Below are 24252 nucleotides of genomic sequence, written 5' to 3'. Positions count from 1 at the left end.
TCTGCTGAGCCTGAAGTTCACTGGTTACCTCGGGCATTGGGAGGGAGGCTGAAGAATAACAACAGTTATTTAAGTGCTTACAAGCCAGGCCCATATTTAGCATTTTACAGCATGTATTTAGGAGGTCCTGGGAGCCTCATCAGCCTGGGCTCGAATCCTGGGCCACCATTTGCTTAAATCCAATTATGTGCATTTTACGTGACTTTGGTGAATCTGTTTCCCGATCTGTAAAGTGGGAATACTGACGGCACCCACCTCAATGCATCGTTGAAGTGAAGTGACGTGAAGTCGCTCAGTCGTGTCCCACTCTGCGACCCCATGGACTGCAGCCTACCAGGCTCCTCCATCCATGGGATTTTCCAGGCAAGAGTACTGGAGTGGGGTGCCATCTCATTCTCCAGGGGATCTTTCCAACCGTGGGATCGAACCCAGGTCTCCAGCATTGAGGGCAGATGCTTTACCATCTAAGCCACCAGGGAAGTGTTGTTGGGAGGATTAAATGACTTGATATATGAAAATTGCAGAGGAGTTCCTGGTGCATTAATAAGGGGCTTCCCAGGTGGCTCAGACTGTAAAGAATGTGCCTGCAATGTGGGAGACCTGGGTTCGATCCCTGGGTTGGGAAGATCCCCTGGAGGTGGGCATGGCAACCCACTCCAGTGTTCTTGCCTGGAGAATCCCCATGAAGAGAGGAGCCTGGCAGGCTACAGTCCATGGGATCGCAAAGAGTCTAACACAGCTGAGCGACTAAGCCCACACACATACGTTTTAGCCTTAATTGTATTTTATTTAGTCTTTACAGTTGAATTCTGAGTTGGGTATTATGACTGACCCCATTTTACAGATGATGAAACTGAGTAAGTGTTAAGGAAAACGTAAAGCCCAAGGTTAGCATGTAAGGCGGGGAAGGACATGGTAACCTGCTCAAGTATTCTTGCCTGAAGAATCCCATGGACAGAGGAACCTGGTGGGCTGCTGTCCATGGGGTTGCACAGCGTCAGACACAACTGAAGTGACTTAGCACACATGCGTGAATTGGAGGAGGAAATGGCAACCCACTCCATTATTCTTGCCTGGAGAATCCTAGGGATGGAGGAGCCTGGTAGGCTGCCGTCTGTGAGGTCGCACAGAGTCAGACATGACTAAAGCGACTTAGCAGCAGCAGCAGCAGCGTGTGAGGGGAGGGGGTGGGTTGACCCCAGGTCCTGCTGATGCCCAAACATGTGTGTTTACCTGCTCCCCTCACCAGACTCCACAGCCACACACCTGACACATGGCACATGTCCCTTCCAAGGCTGAACCAGAAACACAGGGGCTCAGAGACAGGGAGCACTTGATCCAAGGGCATCCAAAAGTCCTCCCTGCCGGGTGTCCTGAGTCCAGCTCTGGACTTCTACGCTGGCAGGCGTGAAGGCTGGGCATGCATCCCGCTTGCACTGGGGCCTTGGAGGGTCTGGAATGTTCCTGGTCCACTCCAGGGGCCCCACTTGGCCTGTCCGGGTGCTGCTGAGAAGCAAGAGCCTCACTGTGTCCTCTGTGGATGAGAAGGATGAGGAGACCAGAAGTTCAGTCCTGGACATGCCCTGTGCTTTTCTCCAAAGGAAGCCAACTTTACCTTTGTGCCGCTCAAACTCATGCGTAAACACATCACACACTCACACACACTTCCTGAGACGCACGTGGACCCACATTCCTGGACCAAGACTCATTCACTCCTCACCCACACACCCACTCCCTGAGACCTGCAGGGAGCACCCCTAAACCCACAGACACCAAGGGATACAAACGGTCACACCCGCACACCCCCACCACCGATTCTCTGGGTGCTCCCATCGACCATCAGCAGCGCTCTCACTCACACGTGTCCCGGACGTAGCCCTGACACACAGGTGCACACTCACTCCTCACCCTGCCACGTGCGAGCGCCTTAGAAATGCCCTCGTTCTCGCGAGCGTTGACCTTGGAGTCCTCACGTACCCACAGCCCACCACCCCCCGCCTTCCCCACACACTTGGGACCCTCTGAGGGGCTGTCTGGCCCCATCAACAGTCTTGGGGAATCATGAAGAAGAGAGTGGGGCTGCAGAGGCTCTTCAGCTCCCCTCTGGCCTCCACTCTGCCCTGGTTTCCCCCCAAGCCCGGGACACACACATGCATGGACTAGGAAGCAAAACAGATCTGTGAGCCTCTACTGTGTGCTGGACATCTCATAACCATCAATGCCTTTAATCCCAACAAAACAAATGAGGACCCTGAGGCTCAGAGGACAGAGGCATCTACCCAAGGCCCAGTGGCAGGAAGTGGCAGGGGATGGATTTGAACTCTGCCTGACCCCAGACTGGAGGTCTTCTCTCATCACAATGGGGCTAACAGACACCATCGTGGTGGAGGTCCCATAAGAAGCTGGAGACCTGGCTGTAAAAATGGTGGGTGCGGGGGAGCGGTACGCCACTGCCTTGTACCCTAAATTCCATCCACAGCTACCCCTCTTTGCTGAGGCAGATCACGGCCTCTCCAAGAGGACCCGGCAGAGTCCAGCTGGCCAGGTGGGCGGGGCGAGGGAGGGCTGCGCGCAGGCAGAGGCTGCCACCTGCTGGACAAGCCGGACCAGGCGCAGAGGAGGTGAGGGCCGAAGATGGGCAGGGGGCCTGGGCGCCCTCTGGTGGGTCCCCCACGCCCTCACGATGCTGCGGCTGTCCTTTCTGCTCTCCCCAGCCCTCCACCCTCCTGAGAATTCCAGGGCCAAGTGTCTTCACATTCTCGCTCTTGCTCCACACTGTGAAGCCCAGAGCCACGGGGTGGAGAGCCAGCTGGGGAGACAGGCCCTGAACGAGGCAGGGGCGGCCTTCCAAACTCGCCCAGGGCTAGGCACGGCATGTGCATTAGCTCTACCCTGCGTGGAAGCTCCTGGAAACCCACTTACAGAGTAGAAATTGACGCTTGGGGAGGTCAAACGACTCACTCACATGAGTGGCAGGCGCAGAGTCAGGGCTGGGACACTCTACTGCCCGTTACCTCCTTCTTCCCTGGAATTTCTCATGAGAAGGGGAGAATGGACCTCTCTCAACTCTGCCAGCCTGGCCCCGAGTGGCAACCCCTCGCTGGCCATAATGGGCTCTGAGAGCAGAGGTGGGGTGCTGGGGATGGAGGTGAGGAAGGTGGAGCTGGCAGGGAAGGTAGGTTCACCTGGGGCCCAGCAGAGGAAGAAACGCCAGCACACAAAGCCTGGGCCTCCCCTCCCCCACCCCACCCCAATATACAGATGGGAAGACTGAGGCCTAGGGCCACCAGTGCTTTGCTGAAGGCCTCCAGGCAAGAGAGCGGTAGGGCTGAAAGGAGACCCCAGAGGAGTCTGTCCGCCACAGCAGGCTACCTTCTGTCAAAGCTCACCCCCTCTGAGTGCGGCCCCAAGTAGGGCAAACGGGAGGGGGCATATGGAAGATTGGGCTTCCCAGGTGGCACTTGTGGTAAAGAACCTACCTGCCAATGCACGAAACATAAGGGACGTGGGTTCAATCCCTGGGTTGGGAAGGCACGGCAACCCACTCCAGTATTCTTGCCTGGAGAATCCTCGTGCATAGAAGAGACTGGTGGGCTACAGTCATGGGGTCTCAGAGTTGGACACAACTGAAGTGACTTAGCACGCACAGTATGGACGTTTCTAAGATAAGACCTGCTATTTGACAAGTGCATACAAGACTTGTTTCTGGGGTCAGGGCGAGGCTTTGGACCCAAGAAACCACTCACTTGTGCAGCTTTGGACAAGGGTTTCACCTTCCTCAGCCTCAGTTTCCTCATCTGTAAAGAGGAAGGTTATAGCTTCCTCCTGTGGATCTTGTGAAATAGCTGTCTCAGGCATAGTAAGTGGCAACAGGGATGGGCATTCGCTGGGCTGAACTTGACTCTAGAAGCCTGCCCAGGCAGCTGAGGTTCATACACACACTGATCCACACACACACACACACCCTTCACCAGATCCAAGGAAGTGGTCATTTCCTCATTTCAGACACTCAAGACCCAGGGGGCACACAGGGGTATCACTGTGGTCAGCCTAGCTCAGCACCCAGAATAAAGTACTGAGTCAGGGAAAATTATGGGAAAGGGGATGTGGTTTTGGGGGGAGGCGGGGAGGGGGCCGCCCAGTGTGCTCCGGTCCTCCTGGCTGGGTCCACTCTGACACGGCGTACTCCGGCCTTGGAGAGGGGAAGCCGGTCCAAGGACTTCTCCGTGACCAGACCGGACACCTCCCACCTGTTCAGGTGAGGGCAGATGGCAGCTTTTCCCCGCTGCCACTTCCTGACACGTGGCCTCAGGGGCAGCCTGACTTGGGACGGGAAGGTGGGTCCTTGTCTCTGCTAAGCCGGGGGCCTGAGCTTGAAGCAGGGGCCCCACTCCCCATCCATCGGGCAGCCCCCAGAGGCGAGGGGCCAGGGAAGGGGAGTCGGCCGCTGAGGGCTGAGAAGGATGGTCCCCTGGGGAGAGAGAGGGTGAGGAGGGTGGGCCAGGGGCCAACTCAGCTCTCTCCCCATCCAGCTCCTTCCCCAGGTAGACATGGGGTCCGGTGCCTGGCCCCTCCTGGTACTAAACCTGCTGCTGCTCCTGCTGGCACGGCCACTCAGGGGCCAGACGGAAACATACTGCTATGGGATCCCCGGGATGCCGGGCCTGCCCGGGGCCCCCGGGAAGGATGGGTATGACGGACTGCCAGGGCCCAAGGGTGAACCAGGTGAGTCTTCCGGCCTGGCGGGGAGAGGTCACCTGGGGCCTGCGGGCAGGGCTTGGACTGTGCATCCAGGACCAACTCGGGGGAAGGTGGACAGCGGCTTGATGGTGAGGAGGGTGGTCCCTTTGGCCACAGCCGCTCCCACGGCCGAGTTTTAACTCTCGTGGCAGGTCTGGCCCCCTCTCCCCCAGAGCCCAGGCCTCAGGCCTCCCTAATTCACCTCTTTGCCCCTCGGATTTCCCATCTGATATCAAGGAGAGACCTAGAGTGCCTGAGAAGGTGGCAGGAGGGTCCCAGGAGATAATCCAGGCGAAAGCTTTGGCAAACTTCTAAAACACCTTGTTATTGTTTTATTCCAGCCTTTCCGCCACTTGCCCTCTAACGTGGTTCCCAGTGACTGTAGCCCAGATGGTCAGGGTTCAAGTCCCAGCCCCACTGCTTCCCTGCCCCCCACCCTCTGTGTGTACTTGCCCAACTTATGTAGCCTCCCAGTGCCTCAGTTTCCTCATCTGTAAAATGGGGAGATGGTAGCACTTGTTGCACAGGGGTGCTGTGATGATTAATAAGATTAAATAGAAAACAGCATGTGGTAGGTATCTGTAAGTGCAAACTCTGATCATTGCTGCTCTTGTCATCCCTGTCTTTATCAGGGGTGTGTGCTCCCCTCCCTCCCTAGGGCTTTGGGTAGTTGGAGGGATGGGGAGTGAGGAGTCAGGGTCGCACTCACAGAATCATCTGTCAGAGATTTGCAGGCAAGCTCCAGCATAAGTGAAGAGGGCTGAGGACATGAATGGGCGCTGGGTGCTGGGTGAGAGCTGGAGTCTGGGGGCACCTTGTCTGGCGGTGGGCACACATCTGGGGGGGTGGAGTGTGTCCAGAGTGGGTGTGAAGGAGGCTGGGGCAGGGCTGGGCAGAGGTGACTGAAGTGGCAGAGGCATTGGGCGAGGGAGACCATTGGAGACGGATGTCCTTAAGAATTTCACTGTCACTTGCCCTCCTGGAAAGAGAGTGGAATTATACCAACATTCCAGAAGGAATCCTCCAACTCAGCCTGAGTCAAAGGAAGCCCCCAGATCTGCCATTTTTCCAGGACCCTGAACTTTACCACTGCCTCTGGCTATCTCACTGCCCAGGGTGGTGGATGGGCACCAAGCTCCTAATTTGTGCCAGACATAGGTTCCAAGTGCTCGCCATAGATTCATCTTTCGGGACAGAAAAAACTAACTCTATTTTACAAATGAGAAAGCTGAGGCCAAAATCCTTTGAAGACGTGATTTACCCCCTTTTTACAAATGTCGAAGCTGAGGTTCTGGGAGATTGAGCCACTGGCCCGAAGTCACACACTGGGGTCCTGTTGGATTCCCGAGCCACACCCTCCACCACCACCTTCCATTGTCTCTCAAGCCTCCCTCCCCACGGGTGTGTCCGCCCCAACTGCCTGGAGAAGGAGGCACAGCCTTGCTCAGGATCGCTGACGGCCACCCCCGAGACCTGACGTTACTGAGCACTATCTATGAGGTGCCCGGCACACGCATGCTCCCACCCCACTCTGCTAGCCACTCCGGGGGGATCCCTTCCATTATGCCTTTATCTCACCTGGGATAACAGAGGCTCTGGGAGGGGAGGTCACCTGCCCGGGATCACACAGCCTGAAGCCCAGGTCTGCTGGGTTCTGATTCTCTTCTCCTAACCTGGGATCTACACGGCTCACCAGTTGCAGAGAATTCTGTTACAGTGGGTCTCCACCAACACCCACCGTAAAGGCAGTCAGAGGGGGAAACAGCCACGAGGGCCAGCAGGGGTGGTCAGAGAGGGCTTCTTGGGAGAGGAGACTGGAGTCAGGCCCTGAAAGATGAGTATGGTTTGGACAAGGGGAGAAGAAGCTCACAGAAGCTCCGATAACCAGGGCGGCAACAAGCATCAGACACTCGGACTGGGACTCAGCCAGACTTGATTTTTTGAGTCCTGACTCCACCTCTTACCGGTGGCATGGCCCTGGGCAGGTCTCTGGCCTCAGTTTCCCCATCTGTAACTTGAAGGAAATTGAGTTGGGCCAGCTGTCAGAGGGGCTGAATTGGGCTGAGAAGGGGTGGAGGGGCTGGAGAGAGGCAGCCTGGAAGGCTCCATCTGGAGGACCCCGTGTGCTAAGCCGGCCTGAGTGGTTCCAGCTCAGACATAGAAAGCAGTTTTGTGGAGCTCTGAATCTTATAAAATACTGAGGACCCTCTTTAAGAAAAATAGTACAAAATTAGGGATACATTTGATGCCAGGGGTCGGGGGAAGGTTACACAAACCTCCATATACTACAAAACTGTGTTAGAACTGCACACACAAACTGTGCGTGTAAAAGAGGAGCTGTGGTCAATTTCTTGATTTTTATTTCATACTTTAGTTCTGCAAAATTGGGGAAAACTGAGTAAAGAATACACAAGACTTCCTTATCCTTTTTTTTTTTTTTTTTTTGGCAACTTCCTGTGAATTTGTAATTATTTCAACATAAAAAGTTGAAAAACTTATATAAAATTACCCAAAGGACCTTGACAGGGTCAGTGTAAGTTAATAGGGCCTAAAGTTTAAGTTTTAGGAGCTTTCCAGAAAATCTGCCTCTGACCCATCTTCTGATTTTTTTGTCAAGAAAAAGTAGGAACGTAGACTTTTAGATGAGGAGGTATCTGAGGCTATGTGGTGTCCATGGGCTAACAGTCGTGGCTTCTGGCAAGCTCTCTGAGATCCAGCCCGGCTCTGACACCTCCTGAGCCGCCTGGTCCTACCCTCTCCATCACAATTGTGGGAACCGAGGCTGAGAGTTAGGGCCCAGCCTTAGCCAAGGTCAGAGGGCAAGACCAAGGGAAGGCAGGATTTGAACCAAAGTCTCCCTCCCCTCCTACTCCCTGCACAGTGCTCCCAGGTGGATAGGCAGCCATCTGGGGGAAGGAGAGTCCAGGGACCAAACCCTGGTGGGAGGCCCCTGGAGCACCATCGGGTCCCTCTTCCCATCCCCTGCCCCATCACTGCCTTCCCACCTGCTCTCTCCCCAGGAATCCCAGCTGCCCCTGGGACCCGAGGACCCAAGGGCCAGAAGGGAGACCCCGGCACACCTGGCTATCCTGGGAAGAACGGTCCCATGGGGACCCCGGGGATTCCGGGGGCTCCCGGCACCATGGGCCCCCCCGGGGAGCCGGGTGTGGAGGGCAGGTACAAGCAGAAACACCAGTCAGTGTTCTCAGTCACACGGCAGACTGTCCAGTTCCCGGAGGCCAACAGCCTGGTCAAGTTCAACCGGGTCATCACCAACCCGCAGGGGCATTATGACAAGGACTCTGGCAAATTCACCTGCAAAGTCCCTGGCCTCTACTACTTTGTCTTCCACACGTCGCACACGTCCAACCTGTGCGTGCTGCTGTACCGCAGCGGCTTCAAGGTGGCCACCTTCTGCGACCACATGACCAGCGCCAAGCAGGTCAGCTCGGGCGGCGTACTGCTGCGGCTGCAGGAAGGCCAGCAGGTGTGGCTGGCGGTCAACGACTACAACGGCATGGTGGGCACAGAAGGCTCTGACAGCGTTTTCTCCGGCTTCCTGCTCTTCCCTGACTAGGGTGGGCGGGTCTGCTCCGGTCCCCCGGGGGCCGCTCCATCTCCCTCGGCTTCCCCGCGAGCACCCGCTGTGCTGCATCCACGCTCCGGCCCCTCTTGCCACCGATGAACGCCGCCTCCTCCAGGAAGCCCACCCTGCCCTCCTGCCCTGAGTTCTCTCCCTTCTCCTCTGGTACTGTCGTGGGTGTTTTCCAAGTCCGGGAAGAGGCAGGAGGCACACAAATAAATAACTAAATCAACAGCTATGTGCGGCTCTGAATCCTCACTGCCAATTCCCTAAAAAGCGATTCCCTTCATCTCCCACTTTGCACCTGTCACAGCCATCTGTGGCCTCCGGATTCAGGCATCAGTACAGCTTGGTGCCAAGGTTGAGACGCTCGGCACCACTTGGCCATTTGGGAGAGAGCTGCTCAAATGTGGCCGAAAGGCCGCAAGGGGTCCCCAAGGGGGGTGTCTGCTGTCACTTGTTCATGTGAGGGGCGCTACTGTCTTAAAGGTATCCATGCTCACAGGCGAATGGGAAAGTGTTTGAATTCCCATCCTATGTTGACCCCTGTTGAATTTCTGGAGCACCCATCACAAGAGGGGGTTGGGGCTCAGGCGGGCGCAGCACAGACACAGACGAGATGTGCAATGAATTTGTGCTGAATTAATGAATGAGTTGGGGTGAATGCATGAATGAACGGTAGGTAGATGAATGACCAAAAGCAGAGCGAGTGAGTGAGTCAAGAGAATCGTGATAGCTAACATGTATTGAACACTTACTGTGCACCAGGCCTGATGCTAACCCACCTATTAAATCATTTAACATTCATAACTATGCTCTGGGTGGGCATGGATGGGTGAGGGAGGATCTGACTCTTGGAGTCTGATTTCCCCCGAATAACTGAGACTCTGGGGGCCCCCAGGAGATCATCCAAAACCATGGCTTCCCGTAAGCCGTCGGGGCCTCACTGTGAGATTCCTGAGGGTGGGCCAGCTGGGTCATCTTGTTGGAGAACCAGGAGGCTGGCCGTGAACTGCTGCACTTTCACTGTGCCGACCACAACGAGGGGTTGACAGCTCAGGTTCAAAAAGATAAAAAGTGTAACTTTCCTGCCCAGACTGTGACTCTGGCCTCAGAGCCCAGTGAGACCCGCGACTCACTCAGGCCAGGGAGAGCCAGCACAGCCCGGCTGGGGTCTCAGCTTGGTTCTACGAGGCCCTGTGGAGCCTCAAGACGAGGCTCAAGACGAGCCATAACAGCAGAGGCTGGAGCCCAGCTTTCCGCCCACCTCCATCCACTTTGGCTCTTTGTTCCTAAAAGCTGCTGTCTCATACCTCCAGAGATTTACCCATGATGTTCCTTCATTCTGTAGAGCTCCTGCCCCACTCACACAATCCACTTAGATAATACACATTCAGCTGTCAGGAATCAACACAAGGATCACCTCCTCCATGAAGCTTTCTCTGATTCTTCCCTTCGTGTCCCCACAGCGTCCTCCACCAACTTGGACCACAGACTTGTTAGAACCCAGGTTTCCGAATCTGGGGGTGCAACAAAATTACCCGTGGATTTATTTACAAAACAAAAAGCAGATCTCTGGACTCAGACCTGTTATAGAAGTTTGAGAAGACTACTATTTCCAGCAAGCTCCAGGCTGTCTTGCATCTCAGGAGTGCGTCACAGAAGAGCTCTCAGAACCAGGCGAACCTGCATCGACCTGTTTCACCAATCAACCCATTCTGAAAAACTGAAAGCTACTCAAGGTTGATTCAAGGGCCACAGTGACTCCAGAGGCAGTAGCAGCAGTGTTGGGTTCCCGTGGAAGCGCTCCTGGGGGTGTTCTCCCCGGGGGCAGTGGAGGCTCTCACCCCAGGGTCAGGACGGGTCAGGTTCAAGTTCTCATCATAGTGTGGGGACCCAGTTCAGTCCCTGTTAGCCCCGAGATCTCTCTCACCCTCCTCAGCATCGGAAAAATGGCTCAAGCTAGTAAGCCCATGATGAAGAAAGCTTCACAATCTGTTCCCTTGGAGAGGGGTAAGAGAGAAAACGAACAATTCTGTAAACTCTTTATCGGTGACTTGAGCTCTGAGACCACAGAAGAAAGTCTGTGGAACTATTACCGGCAGTGGGGATATCTTACAGACTGTGTGTTAATAAGGGACCCTGCCAGCCAAAAATCAAGAAGATTTGGTTTCATCACATTTTCTTCCATGGCTGAGCTGGATGCCGCCATGGCGGCCAGACCTCATTTCATTGATGGGAAGATGGTTATGCCCAAACGCGCTGTCCCAAGAGAGGACCATGGAAAGCTGGGGGCTCTCATCACTGTGAAGAAGCTGTTTGTCGGCGGAATTACCGAAGACATGAAGGAACATCATCTTAGAGATTACTTTGAGAAGTACGGAAAAATCAACGCGATTGAGATAGTTACTGATGGACAGTCTGGCAAGAAAAGAGGCTTCGGATTTATTACTTTTGACGACCATGATCCTGTGGATAAGATCGTGTTGCAAAAAAATCATACTATCAATGGTCATCGTGCAGAAGTAAGAAAAGCCTTGTCTAGACAAGAGAGGCAAGAAGGCCAACATTTGAGAAGTCGAGGAGAAGGCAATGTTGGTTTGGGGTATTTTCATGGTGTTGGTGGAAATGTGGGAGCAGGACGAGGAAGGAACTTCAGAGGAGGAGCCGGTGGGTACGGAAGAGGGCGTCAGTTTGGGGATGGCTCTCACGGGTACGGAGGAAGAGCTGGAGGTGGTAGTTGGGGGGTTAGGCCTGGTTATGGGGGAGGACGAGGAGGATGTAGTGGTGGAGGGTCTGCAGATGGCTACCAGGATGAGGGCTTCAGAGCCCGTTATGACAACTATGGAGGAAGAAGCTACGCAAGTCGCAATGACAGCGATTCGGGGAATCAGAAGCAGAAACCTTCTAAGTACGATTTACTGAAAAGTGGAAAGTTGAGAGATAGCAGGAACATGGGCGGGTCATATACTGGAGGAAACCACGATCCAGGAGGCAGTAGAGGACATGGGGGTTATAGAGAGACAAGACGGTGGGGACCTTCTCAGTGGCCTTGGGCTTGACGGTATACAGAGGAGGGAATTACCGCCCAGAGGGAAGAGAGGGGCTGCAGATGATCAAAATAACAGTGCTAAGGAAACTCTCACCTCAGTCATGCACAGATGCGCAGCGACACGGCAGAAGACACCTGAGCCAGTACCGAGAGCCACTTTATGAGTGGACTCAGTCATGTAGGAACACCGTCTTCCTACGGAGGAAAGACTTAAAGAAAATGCTTCTGAGACGGTGTTTTAGCTTTTGAAATGTTCTGTCTTTCCAGCACTCTCTGGAAGAGTGTAGAATCATCCCTTCTTTGATAATGTCCCATTTCCAAGTTTCGGTTGATATGGGAAACCTTTTTCAAGATTTTTCTCGAAGGTTTGAAAAACTGTTAGCCAGAATCAAGGGATACTAAGACATAATATCATTCTTCTTAAGAAATGTATTTCATGTGTAGACTTAAGAAGCTGTTGTACATTTAAGATTTAATAAAATAATTCTAAAAGTAAAACAGTAGGGGTTTGTCCTCTTTGAACGTTTTGCATTTTTACCTTTTAAATCTTTTCCTGTTTTAGGATATCAAAATTTGAACTGTGCAGTGTAGTGATATGACCTACACATATTATGAAATGATAACCAAAACAATTTTTTTCTTATGATGATGAATATTCTTAGGACTTACTCCCTTAACAACCTTTGTAATATCCTACAGCTGTGCTAATTTTGGTCACCTTGTTCATCATATCTTTTAAAATGTTGAATATCATGTCATGAACTTATTGGTCATTTGTATATATTTTTTGGATAAATGTCTATTCAGTTACTTGGTCCATACCACAATTTGATATTTGCTATTGTGGTGTATGAGTTTTTGTTATACATTACATGTTTTGTGTTTAGCTTATAACTGGAAGCTTGTACCTTTCAACAGCCTTTATCCTGTATTTCCTTCCACCAGTTCTCTGCCCTTGGGAACCACAAACATGATTTTTTTTCTGAGTTTAATCTTTTTTTTTTTTGGACATCACAAATAAATATGGTCATACCAAAAGACAGGTTTAGGGAGGACAAAGATGTGGGTGGGCAGGTGGTTTGCCAGGTGAAGTCAACGGATATCGTCCACCAGTTGGCTTTTATGCACTTATTTCCTTATAAGTCTGACTCCCTACTGGACCATGAGCGTCCTAGAGGGCAGGTCCATTTGATACACACCTGGCTCATGCATAGGAGGGCGTGCGAAACGGGTTGGATGAGAAGGAAAGAGAGAAGAAGACACACACACAAATAACAGAGGCCAGGGCCCAGGAACCCAGGCTGCTTCACAGGGTCTGAGAGCCTCTGGCAGGGACAAGGCGGAGGTCACGGGGCCAGTCCACTCACAATGCACCTCCAGCAACCACTTAGCCGTCTGCCCGGCAGTGCCTCAAGTGATACATCTTTCTTCTCGTTTCTCTTTTGTTTAAAAAATCAATACACCGTTCGTGTAGGCCACGGTGTCAGATCAGAGACCTGTACTTTGGAAGCAACCATTCTGGTGCCATTTCTATTTTCCATAATTGTTTCCTCGTTGCTGTCTCTTTGTCAGGAGGGACCGGCCTTTGAAAAATGCCAGCTTGTCTGCTGGGCTTAGGGGAGCTGGTGAGGGCTTTCAAGGGTAGAGGCAACGGTGGGAGAGGAGCTGGAATGAGGCATCCCAGGGGGCAGGGGGCCTCTTTTAAGACCACGGGGTGTGGAGGGGTCTTAGGCTTCTTTTCCATCAATCCCTCTCTACCAGGGAGGAAAGTCAGTGATTTTTTAAAAAGATTTATTTATTTATTGGCTGTGCTAGGTCTTCTTTGCTGTGTGCAGGTGTACTCTAGTTGCAGCGAGCGGGGTTGCTCTCTAGTTGCAGTTAAGTGGGCTTCTCACTGCAATGGCTTCTCCTGGGCTCTAGGGCAGTGGGCTTCAGTAGTTTTGGTGCACAGGCTTAGTTGTCCTGCGGCACACGGGATCTTAGTTCCCAGAGCAGAGGTTGAACCCACGTCCCCTGCATCGGAAGGCAGGTTCTTAACCACTGCACCATCAGGGAAGTCCCAAAGTCAAAGACCAGCTGGGTTTCCCAGGTGGCACCAGTGGTAAAGAATCTGCCTGCCAATGCAGGAGACATGAGATGCAGCTTCCATCCCTGGATCAGAAAGATCCCCTGGAGGAGGGCAAGACAACCCACTCCAGTATTCTTGGGCTTCCCTGGTGGCTTAGGCAGTAAAGAGTCTGTCTGCAACACGGGAGACCTGGGTTCAAGCTCTGGGTTGGGAAGACCCCTGGAGGAGGGCATGGCAACCCATTCCAGTATTCTTGCCTGGAGAATCCCCATGGACAGAGGAGCCCGGCAAGCTGCAGTCCATGGGGTCACAAAGAGTTGGACACAATTGAAGCAACTTAGCACGTACACATACATGAGACCAGCTGGCTCTCATTCAGGGGTCAAGGGTCCCCCTAGCTCCTGACTTCTAATCCAGGCATGGCTCCTGTGCATACAGGCTCCAAGATTTCTGTCTTCTCTTCAGAGAAATGATACTACTCTCAACTTTGCATTGGTGCCTACCAAGGGCTTGGTGTTCAGCTAAGCCTTGACATGCAGGGCTACCTCAGTGGCCCCCAACAACCATTCCAGGAGGTAGGTGCCCAGGTCCCTGGTTCATATGGGGGGAAGCTGCCTGAGGCCACATAGCTAGAAAGAGGTAGGCCTGGGATTCAAACTTGCAGGGGGCTGATTCCAACCCTCCTGGCCCCAAACTGTGCTGCTTCCTATTCTAGGCTCCTTCTGCGTCTACCTCAAGTTCAAGTTCACTTTTCCCATTGTCACCAGCCACCAAATTACTGGAGGGTCTATATTTGGTTGGGCCCAGAGACCCTTGGGTTTTATCAAATGGGTCTCTCACCCACTACAGTAAACACTTCATTTCCATCAAGCAGCATCCACAAGCGAAACGATTTTATACCTCCAAGCACCGATGTCAAGAGAGCCCTCATGACCTATGGCAGCTCCTGGGACTTGCTGGGCAAGCATCCCTGAGAGGGGCCTCACTGATGCAGCCTCAGTGAGAGGGCTTGCATCTCAGCACCAGGGATGCCAGGCTCTGAGTCCTGATCTGCCACGAGGATGAGGCACGGGCTCCGGTAGCCACTTCTTGTGACATTCTTCACAGGAGCAATGAAACCTGTGCCCCTTGATGTTTAATACCAGGGCTTCCCTGATAGCTCAGTTGGTAAAGAATCCACCTGCAATGCAGGAGATCCCAGTTCGATTCCTGGGTCAGGAAGATCCACTGGAGAAAGAATAGGCTACCCACTGCAGTATTCTTAGGCTTCTCTTGTGGCTCAGCTGGTAAAGAATCCTTCTGCAATGCAGGAGACTGGATTCGATCCCTGGGTTGGGAAGATCCCCTGCAGAAGGGAAAGGCTACCCACTCCAGTATTCTGGCCTGGAGAATTCCATGGACTCTTTAGTCCATGGAGTTGCAAAAAGTTGGAGAGTCCCTTGGACTGCAAGGAGATCAAACCAGTTCATCCTAAAGGAAATCAGTCCTGAATATTCATTGGAAGGACTGATGCTGAAACTCCAAAACTTTGGCCACCTGATGCAAAGAGCTGACTCATTTGAAAAGACTCTGATGCTGGGAAAGGTTGAAGGTGGGAGCAGAAGGGGATGACAGAGGATGAGATGGTTCGATGGCATCACCAACTCAATGGACATGAGTTTGAATAAACTCCAGGATTGGTAATGGACAGGGAGGCCTGCCATGCTGCAGTCCATGCGATCACAAAGAATTGGACATGACCGAGTGACTGAACTGAACTGATGTTTAATACCAGTCTCCCCCGGTAGAAGAGACATTCCCTGGGGGTCAGACCCAGGGCTGATTTGCTTGTGACTCCATCTCCAGTGTTCGTAGAGGCTTATGATAAATATTTGTTGAATGATAACTTTCTCCCCCCTGGGCCTCAGTTTCCTCATATATAACATGAACAGCAATGGGTGGGGTGACCTCCAAGTCCTGCTCTCCCGGAATCCTATGATGCCAGGACCAACAAGCAACAGGATCAGGTCCACTGGAAGAAGAGGGAGGGACATAAATAAATAATGACCACATTTAAAATTCACTTTTCATTATTAGATTACTTTCTGAGAATAGAAGAAGAGCAGGGCTGTAAAGAGAAGCAAAGCAGAAGAGATGAGCCCAGAAAGGGGGGGCCCGGGACACAGTTTGATACTGACAATTAACATGTGCACTGCGCTTCACAGTTAACCCTCCTCCTTCTCCTCCATTATCCCGTCTGAGCTCCACAGTGCTCTGTGCAACCTGGAAAGCAAGTGCAATTATGGTCCCATCGCGCAGCAGAGGAATCTGGGGCTCCCAAGGGTTCCCCGGGGCTCAGTGGTAAAGAACCTGCCTGCCAATTCAGGAGATGCAGGTTGGATCCTTGGGTCTTGCCTGGGAAATTCCATGGACAGAGGATCCTGGTGGGCTACAGTCCATGGGGTTGCAAAGAGTCAGACACGACTTAGCAACTGAACAACAATAACAACAAAAAACTCCTTTTCTTTGGAATCCTAATTCTGTAAATACAGCCACTAAAATCCTCCTGCAATGCAGGAGAGGCAGGTTCAGTCCCTGGGTCGGGAAGATCTCCTGGAGAAGGAAATGGCAACCCACTCCGGTATTCTTGCCTGGAGAATCGCATGAACAGAGGAGCCTGGTGGGCTACAGTCCATAGGGTTGCAAAGAGTCAGACAGGACTGAGCAACTAAACAAGCACAGATGTTTAGCTGCTAAGTGGCAGAGCCAGAATCTGAATCAGGGTTTCTGACTGCAAACCCAGCCCTCGGGCAGCAGGCGGGCCACATCTCCACTTCGTGGAGGAACACCGCAGTTCCTGCAGAAGTTCATGAGGTCAGGGCCCTTGGCAGGCGCTCTCTGCCACCACTGTGGACATTCCCCTGGAACACCCTACTCCCCACAACAGCTGCTGAGCTGGCGAAACCAAACTAGCCCCCCACCCATCCTATTTACAGTAAACCCCTCCCGATTGCAGAAATGGGACCTGAAAGTGCCTGAGGACAGCAGAAAGCGTGAGAGTGGGGTCAACGGGGAAGGAGGCTGGCCTGCCGGGCCCGCGGAGGGTGCCGTCAGGGGCAGGCCCCTCTCTTCTCTGGGGCATGGAACTTCCGCTTTGGACAGAGAGCAGGAGGCTCCCGGCACCCAGTCCCACTCTGCCCAGCCCAGCAGCCTCAGAGGACACAGGCTCCCAGGTGAGGACGGGGCTTAGCAATAGGGGGACCGGCTGGCAGGACCAGTATGCCGGAGGGTGGCGCTTCCTGAGTAGAGGGCCCCACATCCTCTGTCTCTGAGCCACTTGGAGGGTTGGACTCTGAGGGTTCCTGCACCCCATCCCAGACCTCAGGAATCAATTCCTCTGGGGGGTCAGCTCGAGAGTCTGCTGCTACCGGGGGCCCTGGGTAATGGGGAGACATCAGAGTTAAGGCTGTAGGGTCACCGATGCTGGAGCTGAGCCCCGCTTCTGCCTCTCAGGAGCTGGCGATCTGGACCAAGTGACATAACTCTCTCAGCCTGGATCCTCTCGGGGGAAAACAGAACTTTTCAGGGGTGCTGTGAGCCCTAAAGGAGACCAGCTCAGCCTCTGCTTAGCGCACTGCCTGGCTCAGGGTATGTCAGAGGCAGAGGTGAAACCAGAACCCAGAATCCCCTCCACCCACTCAGCCTTTCTCTGACACCTGCCTTCTATTTCCTTGCAGTCTGGTGAGAAAGCTCCGCTAGCCTCTTTCAAGGACGAGGTGGGATGATGGCAGGTGGAGTTGTGATGAGTTATTAGTTAGCGTTGACACAACTCAGCTATGCTTGTGCAGGTTAGAGGTCGGTCAGGCACCGTGCTAGAGACAGAGCTCCTTCTAGGCTCCGTCTCATGTAATCCTCTGGCAGCCCTGTCAGGCGGAAATAAACTTTGCCAAAGGCTCAGGGAGGTTAAGGTGCTTGCCTGAAGTCATGCGGCAAGGTAGCAGTGGAGGGGGAGTTCAAGGTCAAACTGGCCTGACTCCAAGTCAGGGCGAAAGGGGCTGTTAGAGCTGGGGAAGATGGATGATGCCAGGAAAGATGTGAGGAGTGAGGCTGATGGTGGTGATGGATGCTGAAGGCAGAGGGTGGTCAGATCTGCTGAGGGCTAAGTCTTGGCCCAAGTCTAAGATTCAGTGGCCCCTGAAATAGGCCAGAACCCAGATCGCCCCACTCCCCCACCCCACCTCCAGCTTCCCCAAGAGACCCGAGTCTCATCGTCAACCCCTACCCCACCCCACCACCCTAGCAGCCAGCCAGAGCTCCCCCACTCCTGCGCTGCCTTCACCTGGGAGACCCCCTCCCTGAGCCCCGCCTCCCAAAGGGACCAAATTCTTTCTTTAGTTTTCCAAGCATCCTCTACGGTGTCCTGAAACTTGGGGATTCCCGGATGATGGTGATAATTTAAAAATAGCTAATATTCATTACGCATCTCCAATACGCCAGGCTATTGTGAGCCCAACTCATCTGTCCTCCCACCAACCCCATCAGTCACTGCTTAGGACACTGCCTGGTTCAGGGTATGTCAGAGGCAGAGGTGAAATCAGGACCCAGGACCCCCTCTGCCCACCCAGCAATTTCTCTGACACCGGCCTTCTTTTATTTCCTCGCAGTCTGATGAGAAAGCTCAGCAGAGATCAGGCAGAGGTCAGGATTATCCCCATTTTACAGAAGGAGAAACTGTGGCCAGAGAGAAGCCACTTGCCTAAGGCCCGTAGCTAAGAAGGAGCAGAAGCCTGGTTTGGACTCTCTTGGGAGCAGTGTTCCTCTCCTTGTGACCCTCCAGGCCTCTCACCTTTGGTGACACTCCCAACAACAGCAGCAATAATAGTAATGATAATAACAGCCATCAGTGGGCACTGGCCCCGCCTCCAGCACTGCGCTAAGCATAGGCCGCGCTGTAGCTCCTTGTATCAGGCCGTTTGGCTCCAAAGCCTGGGTTTTAACCCCCAGGTAGAGAGGCCTCTGGGCTTCCCCAGTGGCTGAGCAGTAAAGAATCTGCCTACAATGCAAGAGCCACAGGAGATGCGGGTTCCATCCCTGGGTCGGGAGGATCCCCTGGAGGAGGGTATGGCAGCCCACTCCAGTATTCCTGCCTGGAGAATCCCATGGACAGAGGAGCCTGGTGGGCTATGGTCCACAGGGTCGCAAAGAGTCGGACACGACTGAAGCAACTGAGCGTGCACGCAGAGGCCTCTTAATGTAACACCCCATGGGGTTTAGACCTAGCAGAAGTGGGTTTGAATCCCAGCCGAGTATGGCTGTGTGACCTCGATCAAGGTTCCCAGTCTCTCCACTGCCCAGTTTCTTCATCTGTGAAATGAAACAGCAGGGTGCTTTCTCAGGGGGCTGCTGTAAGGAGCAAATTAAATGAAAGAACGACCGGTAAAGCATTTGGCATAGAGCCTGGCACCTGCTAAGTGCCCAATGCATTGGTTATTAAGGTTGTCAAACTGTCGTTTGTAAAACCTCAGGCAAGATAAATAGAATGTCAGCCTCTCTCAGGAGCATGACAGAGCCCAAGCTGGTCACTCATGGCCCTGGTCACATCCATCTTTGCATTCCTCTTTGCCTGGTACCCAGCACAGCTTCCGGCCTCACTCAGGAGTCTGAACCATGAACTGATCAGGACCAGACCGAGGGGGCTGGGGCTGATTTTCTGAGCACACAAGCCCAAATCAGCAGGTTATTATGGTCTCAGGAAGGCCTCCAGGTGCCAAATTCTGTGTTAGCACAGGCACTGCAGGGCAAAGGAGACCACAGCCTGACCACAGCCCTGCCATTAACCAACTCACTGGGCGATTTAGGAAGGGTTGTTTCCTAATGTTTGCATCTCAGTGTCCTCGTCTGCAAGATGGGAAAATAATCACAACCCACCTCTCCAGAGTGCTGTGAGGATCAGACAACAGCAGCTATGGGTCTGAACTAGAGCCCCCAAACCCCGTGACTCTTTCCCAGCCATGGCCTTGCCTGGGTCCCCATGGTTATCCTGGGAGATGGGCTGGGACCACTCTGCTCGCCTCTCTAAGTGCAGGAGACTGCCCAGCTTTTGTGGGCTGAGCGGTAATGAGGGAAGGCTTCCTGGAAGAGAAAGGCTTGGACAGGAGCCTTGAAAGATGGGGAGAAATTGGATATGGGCAAAGGTGGAACGGGCTGCCTCGGAAGGTAATGAGCTTCCCATCACTGAGATGGTACAAACGCTGGATGGGAAGAGGCCTGGGCAGAGATGTTGTTGAGGAGACTTAACAGTAAGCTGAGGGTTCCTCAAGAAGTTAAACCCAGGATTACCATAAGACCTAGTAATCCCACTAAGTATATACCCAAGAATTAAAAATAAGTATTCAGACAAATCCTTGTACGTGAATGCTCACAGCAGTGCTATTCACAATAAGCAAAAGGTGGAAACTTCCCAAATGCCCATCAATAATAAATGGATTAACAAGATGTAATATGTCCATACAATGGAATATTATTTAGCCATTAAGAAGGAACGAGGTACTGATCCATGCTACAATGCAGATGAACCTCAGAAACATTATGCTAAATGAAATGTCAGACACAAAAGGTTACACAGTATATACAATTCTACTTCTATGAAATATCCGGAATAGGTAACTCCATAGAGTCAGAAAGCAGAGAAGTGGGTTGCCAGGGACCAAAGCAGGGAGGGGGATTTGGAGGTAACTGACTAGTGAGTACAGAATGTTATTTGAGGGTTACTGAATTGATGGAAATAGTTTGGAACTAGACAGAGGAGAGGGTTATACAATACTGTGAATGTGCTAAACACCACTGAAATGCTCACTTTAAAAGGTTAAATCTGTGTTATGAGAATATCAACTCAATTTTTAAAAAGGAAGAAGCCAAGGGTTGGACTAGATGAGTTTTAAGGTCCCTTCTGTCCTGAGAAGTGATGCATGGGCATTGGCCATGCTGACAAGCTCAAGATGCCCCAGGGTTTCTGTCTCATTCCCCAGGATTCTCACCAGGGCCCAGAGCCTTTGGAGGGACCTGAGAATATTCTACCAGAAGAGGTGGCCTGCTATGCTGGCAAGGCCACTGGCTTCAGTGCCACATAGGCCTGGGTTCAAGTCCTGGCTGCAGTCCTTCCTGTGTGACTCTGAGCAAGTGACTTGACCTCTCTGAACCTCAGTCTCCTCTTCAGTGTAGAAACATTGGTTCTTCTGTGCAGGGCTGCTCTGAGGATATAACTGTGGAAGAAGCACAGGCAGCCCAAATTCAGAAGCTCTAATGACTGAGAACCCTTGGACCAAAATCTCAAACCACAGCAATCAAGACCCTGACCTCCCTGCCGGTTCTCAACACTCCAGACACTGTGTGGCCTCTGGGCCTTTGCCTTCTGTCTTTTCCTCCTGTCTTTGCCTCCTGTCTTTTCCCCCCAGCCCTGTCTGATCCTTTGGGTCTCCGCCTAAACATCACTACTCAGAGATGCCTCCCTTGTCTAGAAAACTTTTCTGGCAGGAGAACGCCCCTCACAAAACCAGCCCTCGGGGCCCCCTTTCATTTTATTTCAGCCAGAGCGCTCCCCACAGCATATGACCAGTTCCATTGACTTGCATGAGACCTGTGTCTAGTCCCCCAGACCATCAGCTCCATGAAGGCAGGGACCATATCTGTCTTGTTCATCACGGTATCCCCAGCACCCAGAACAGGGTCCAGGGTCTGGTGGATAAGACACTCAGGGAACACAGGAACAAGTGAAGGAATGAATGAACAGGCTGTGGCCATGACCAATCACATTGTCTTGTCCCCCGACAGGGAACAGCTGAGACAGGGCCGTGATGAAGACCCCTTGGGGCAGCGTGTTGGTGCTGCTGCTCCTGAATCTGCTCCGTGTCTCCTGGGCCCAGAGCAACTGCATCAGGCCGTCCATCCCTGGCATCCCGGGCATTCCCGGGAAACCAGGCTCCGATGGCAAGCCTGGGACTCCAGGGACAAAGGGAGAGAAAGGTACTGTGGACGCTAGGAACGCACGAGGGTCACTCCCCAAGGCCCTGTCACCCACCTCCCAAGTCAGCGGCCCTCCTTAGAGAGCGCAAAACACTTGCAAAGCCATCAGCTTGCTGAGCCCTTCACAATAACCTTGCAAGGAAGGGATTCTGATTCCCACTTTACAGGTGGGAAAACTGATGTCCAGAAAGGCTACTGACTTGCCCGAGGGAGCCCAGTAAATGTTGAAAGTGAAGTGTTAGTCTCTCAGTCGTGTCCTGACTCTTTGCAATCCTATGGACTGTAGCCCGCCAGGCTCCTCTGTCTATGGAATTTTCCAGGCAAGAATACTGGAGTGGGTTACCATTTCCTTCTCCAGGGGATCTTTCCCACCCAGGGACTGAACCCTGGTCTCCCGCACTGCAGGCAGACTTTTTTACTGTCTGAGCCACTGGGGAAGCCCAGTCAATGTTGAGGCTGAGGCCAAACCTTGGCTGTCTTACCACTAAATCCACTGTGGCCACAGAGTCCTGGGGTCCCTCCAGGGTCGGCGGCTTCAGCCCTCTGAACTGCTCTTTCCTCACCTGTAAAATGAGGTCAGTGCTCCTTTGCAGAGTTGTCAGTGGGTTTAAACGAAGCTGCCTGCCCCTCAAACCCCCCGTGAGATGTAGTTCACACGTCCATTTAACCACAGCCAACTGCTCTCATCGCACAATTTCATTGAATCCTCACGAGCCCACAAAATATCATCATCCCCATTTTCCAGATGAGGAAGCTGAGCCTTGGGGAACGTGAGTCAGTCAAGGGGACACGACTAAGAATGGCAAAGGTGATGTGAGAAACTCACCTGCCTGGCCCCTGAGCCCACGTTCACAGTAACCAGACTGCCACTCTCCTGGAAAAGAAGGCTTTATATCTTGTGCCAAACCAAGGAGGGGTTTGGAGTGGTGGGGTGAGAAGGGTTCAAATGCCCACTTCCGGGTTCAGCAAGACACCACTCCCCACCCCGATGACCCTCGGTCCCCATTACCACCAAGCACATCCCAGACGTGGAAAGCTGGGCTTTCTGGAAGGAGGCTTGCAGGCCTGCCCGTCCTCGTGTTCACAGACGGGACGCAGAGGCCCAGAGGGAAGCAGGGGCCTGTCTGAGGCTATCCAGTCAAGCTCCGTGCATCCCAGCCCAGCTCCTTCCAGTCCCCAGCCATCTCTGGCCCCCTCATTTCTCTCATCTCTGCTTTTCCAGGGCTTCCAGGGCTCGTTAGCCACCTCAACGAGAATGGCGAGAAGGGGGACCCAGGGTTTCCTGGGATGCCTGGAAAAGTCGGCCCCAAGGGCCCCATTGGGCCCAAGGGTGTCCCAGGGCCTCCCGGAGTCCGAGGCCCCAAGGGTGAATCGGGAGACTACAAGGCCACGCAGAAAATCGCCTTCTCAGCCTCACGCACCATCAACCACCACCAGAGACAGGGCCAGCCCATCCGCTTCGACCACGTGATCACCAACGCCAACGAAAACTACCAGGCTCGGAGCAGCAAGTTCACGTGCAAGGTGCCCGGGCTCTACTTCTTCACCTACCATGCCAGCTCCCGAGGGCAGCTGTGCGTGGACCTCATGCGGGGCCGGGCGGAGCCCCAGAAGGTGGTCACCTTCTGCGACTACGTCCAGAACACCTTCCAGGTCACCACAGGCAGCATCGTGCTCAAGCTAGAGAAGGATGAGACCGTCTTCCTGCAGGCCACCGAAAAGAATGCTCTGGTGGGCATCGAAGGCGCCAACAGTATCTTCTCCGGGTTCATGCTCTTCCCTGACACAGAAGCGTGACCTGTGGGGCCAATTCACCCCTGCTCCCACCAGCCAAGCTCTCTTTCTCCCCAACACCAACCCCCATATCCCGGCCAAAGCACACAGTAGGGCTCCACGGGTGTTGCTGAATGGATGAGTTAATAAACTTTCCAAGGCCAAGGGACAGTGGTCTAATTCAACTCTGTGTCCCCACAAGTAGCACATAGTAGGTGCTTGGAAATGTTGCTTGAATGCTGGTTGAATGACGGAACAACAAATGACCTCTGAAATGACCCTAAATGATTGAATAATAAATGACCTCTGAAAGCAGAGTGAGTGGAAGTCGCTCAGTCGTGTCAGACTCTGTGACCCCATGGACCATACAGTCCATGGAGTTCTCCAGGCCAGAATACTGGAGTGGGTAACCTTTCCCTTCTCCAGGGGATCTTCCCAACCCAGGGATCAAACTAGGGTCTCCAGCATTGCAGGCAGATTCTTTACCAACTGAGCTATCAGGGAAGCCCGAACTTCCCTTTCTGAGAGCAGAAACTCTGTCTAATTGGTGGTGACTGGAGGGCCAGGCTTTGTGTCCAGCTCTGTGCCAGCCTCACGATGGGAGATGGGGAGGGAATACCACCTGCTGAGCACCTACTGTGCTCCAAACACTGGACTAGATCCTTTCTTCCTTCTCTTGTTAATCCCCACACTCATCCTTGAAGACAGGCTAGATCATGCCCAATTCACAGAGGAGAAAACTGAGGATTTGTAGGGGTGAAGGAATTGCTCTCAACCCCAGAGGAGCTGGGAGGCAGGTCTGTCCACTGATGACCTGAGACCTCTTTCAAGACAAGATATCTAGGCCCCTAAATTGGTTTTCTGCATGTAACGTTACATACCTCCACCCAAAGAGTCAAAGAGCCTTTCTGTAGTCTTAACTGACCTTGTAATCACGATCCCTCCCCTTTTGATTCTCCTCACATGCTCTCCTTCCCAATATCTTCCCAGCCTGACTCAGGCTCAGCCATCCAGTTAGAACACATAAAATTCAAT

General features: G+C 53.0%; 2 protein-coding genes and 1 pseudogene across 3 annotated transcripts; all 3 read left to right on the top strand.

Moving 5' to 3' along the window:
* Positions 1-4104: 4104 nt before the first annotated feature.
* Positions 4105-8561, top strand: C1QC (complement C1q C chain). 2 transcript variants are annotated; one of them, XM_019981769.2, is made up of 3 exons: positions 4105-4258; positions 4533-4725; positions 7761-8561. In XM_019981769.2, the coding sequence occupies exons 2-3, from the start codon at positions 4551-4553 to the stop codon at positions 8315-8317; spliced, it is 732 nt and encodes a 243-aa protein (XP_019837328.2). In that variant the 5' UTR covers positions 4105-4258; positions 4533-4550; the 3' UTR covers positions 8318-8561. The 2 variants fall into 2 exon arrangements, with proteins under 2 accessions (XP_019837328.2, XP_070633089.1); XM_070776988.1 differs by having other exon boundaries at positions 4198-4337.
* A 152-nt stretch (positions 8562-8713) lies between these two features.
* Positions 8714-13033, top strand: LOC109574045 (heterogeneous nuclear ribonucleoproteins A2/B1 pseudogene; annotated as a pseudogene).
* A 3440-nt stretch (positions 13034-16473) lies between these two features.
* On the top strand, positions 16474-23534 carry C1QB (complement C1q B chain). The gene is made up of 3 exons (XM_019981743.2): positions 16474-16655; positions 21253-21444; positions 22667-23534. The coding sequence occupies exons 2-3, from the start codon at positions 21276-21278 to the stop codon at positions 23239-23241; spliced, it is 744 nt and encodes a 247-aa protein (XP_019837302.1). The 5' UTR covers positions 16474-16655; positions 21253-21275; the 3' UTR covers positions 23242-23534.
* The last annotated feature ends 718 nt before the right edge of the window (positions 23535-24252 follow it).

Source organism: Bos indicus, chromosome 2 (assembly GCF_029378745.1).
Source record: "Bos indicus isolate NIAB-ARS_2022 breed Sahiwal x Tharparkar chromosome 2, NIAB-ARS_B.indTharparkar_mat_pri_1.0, whole genome shotgun sequence".
In the NCBI taxonomy this organism is placed as follows: Eukaryota; Metazoa; Chordata; class Mammalia; order Artiodactyla; family Bovidae; genus Bos; species Bos indicus.
This window is presented reverse-complemented; position numbering and strand designations above follow the sequence as displayed.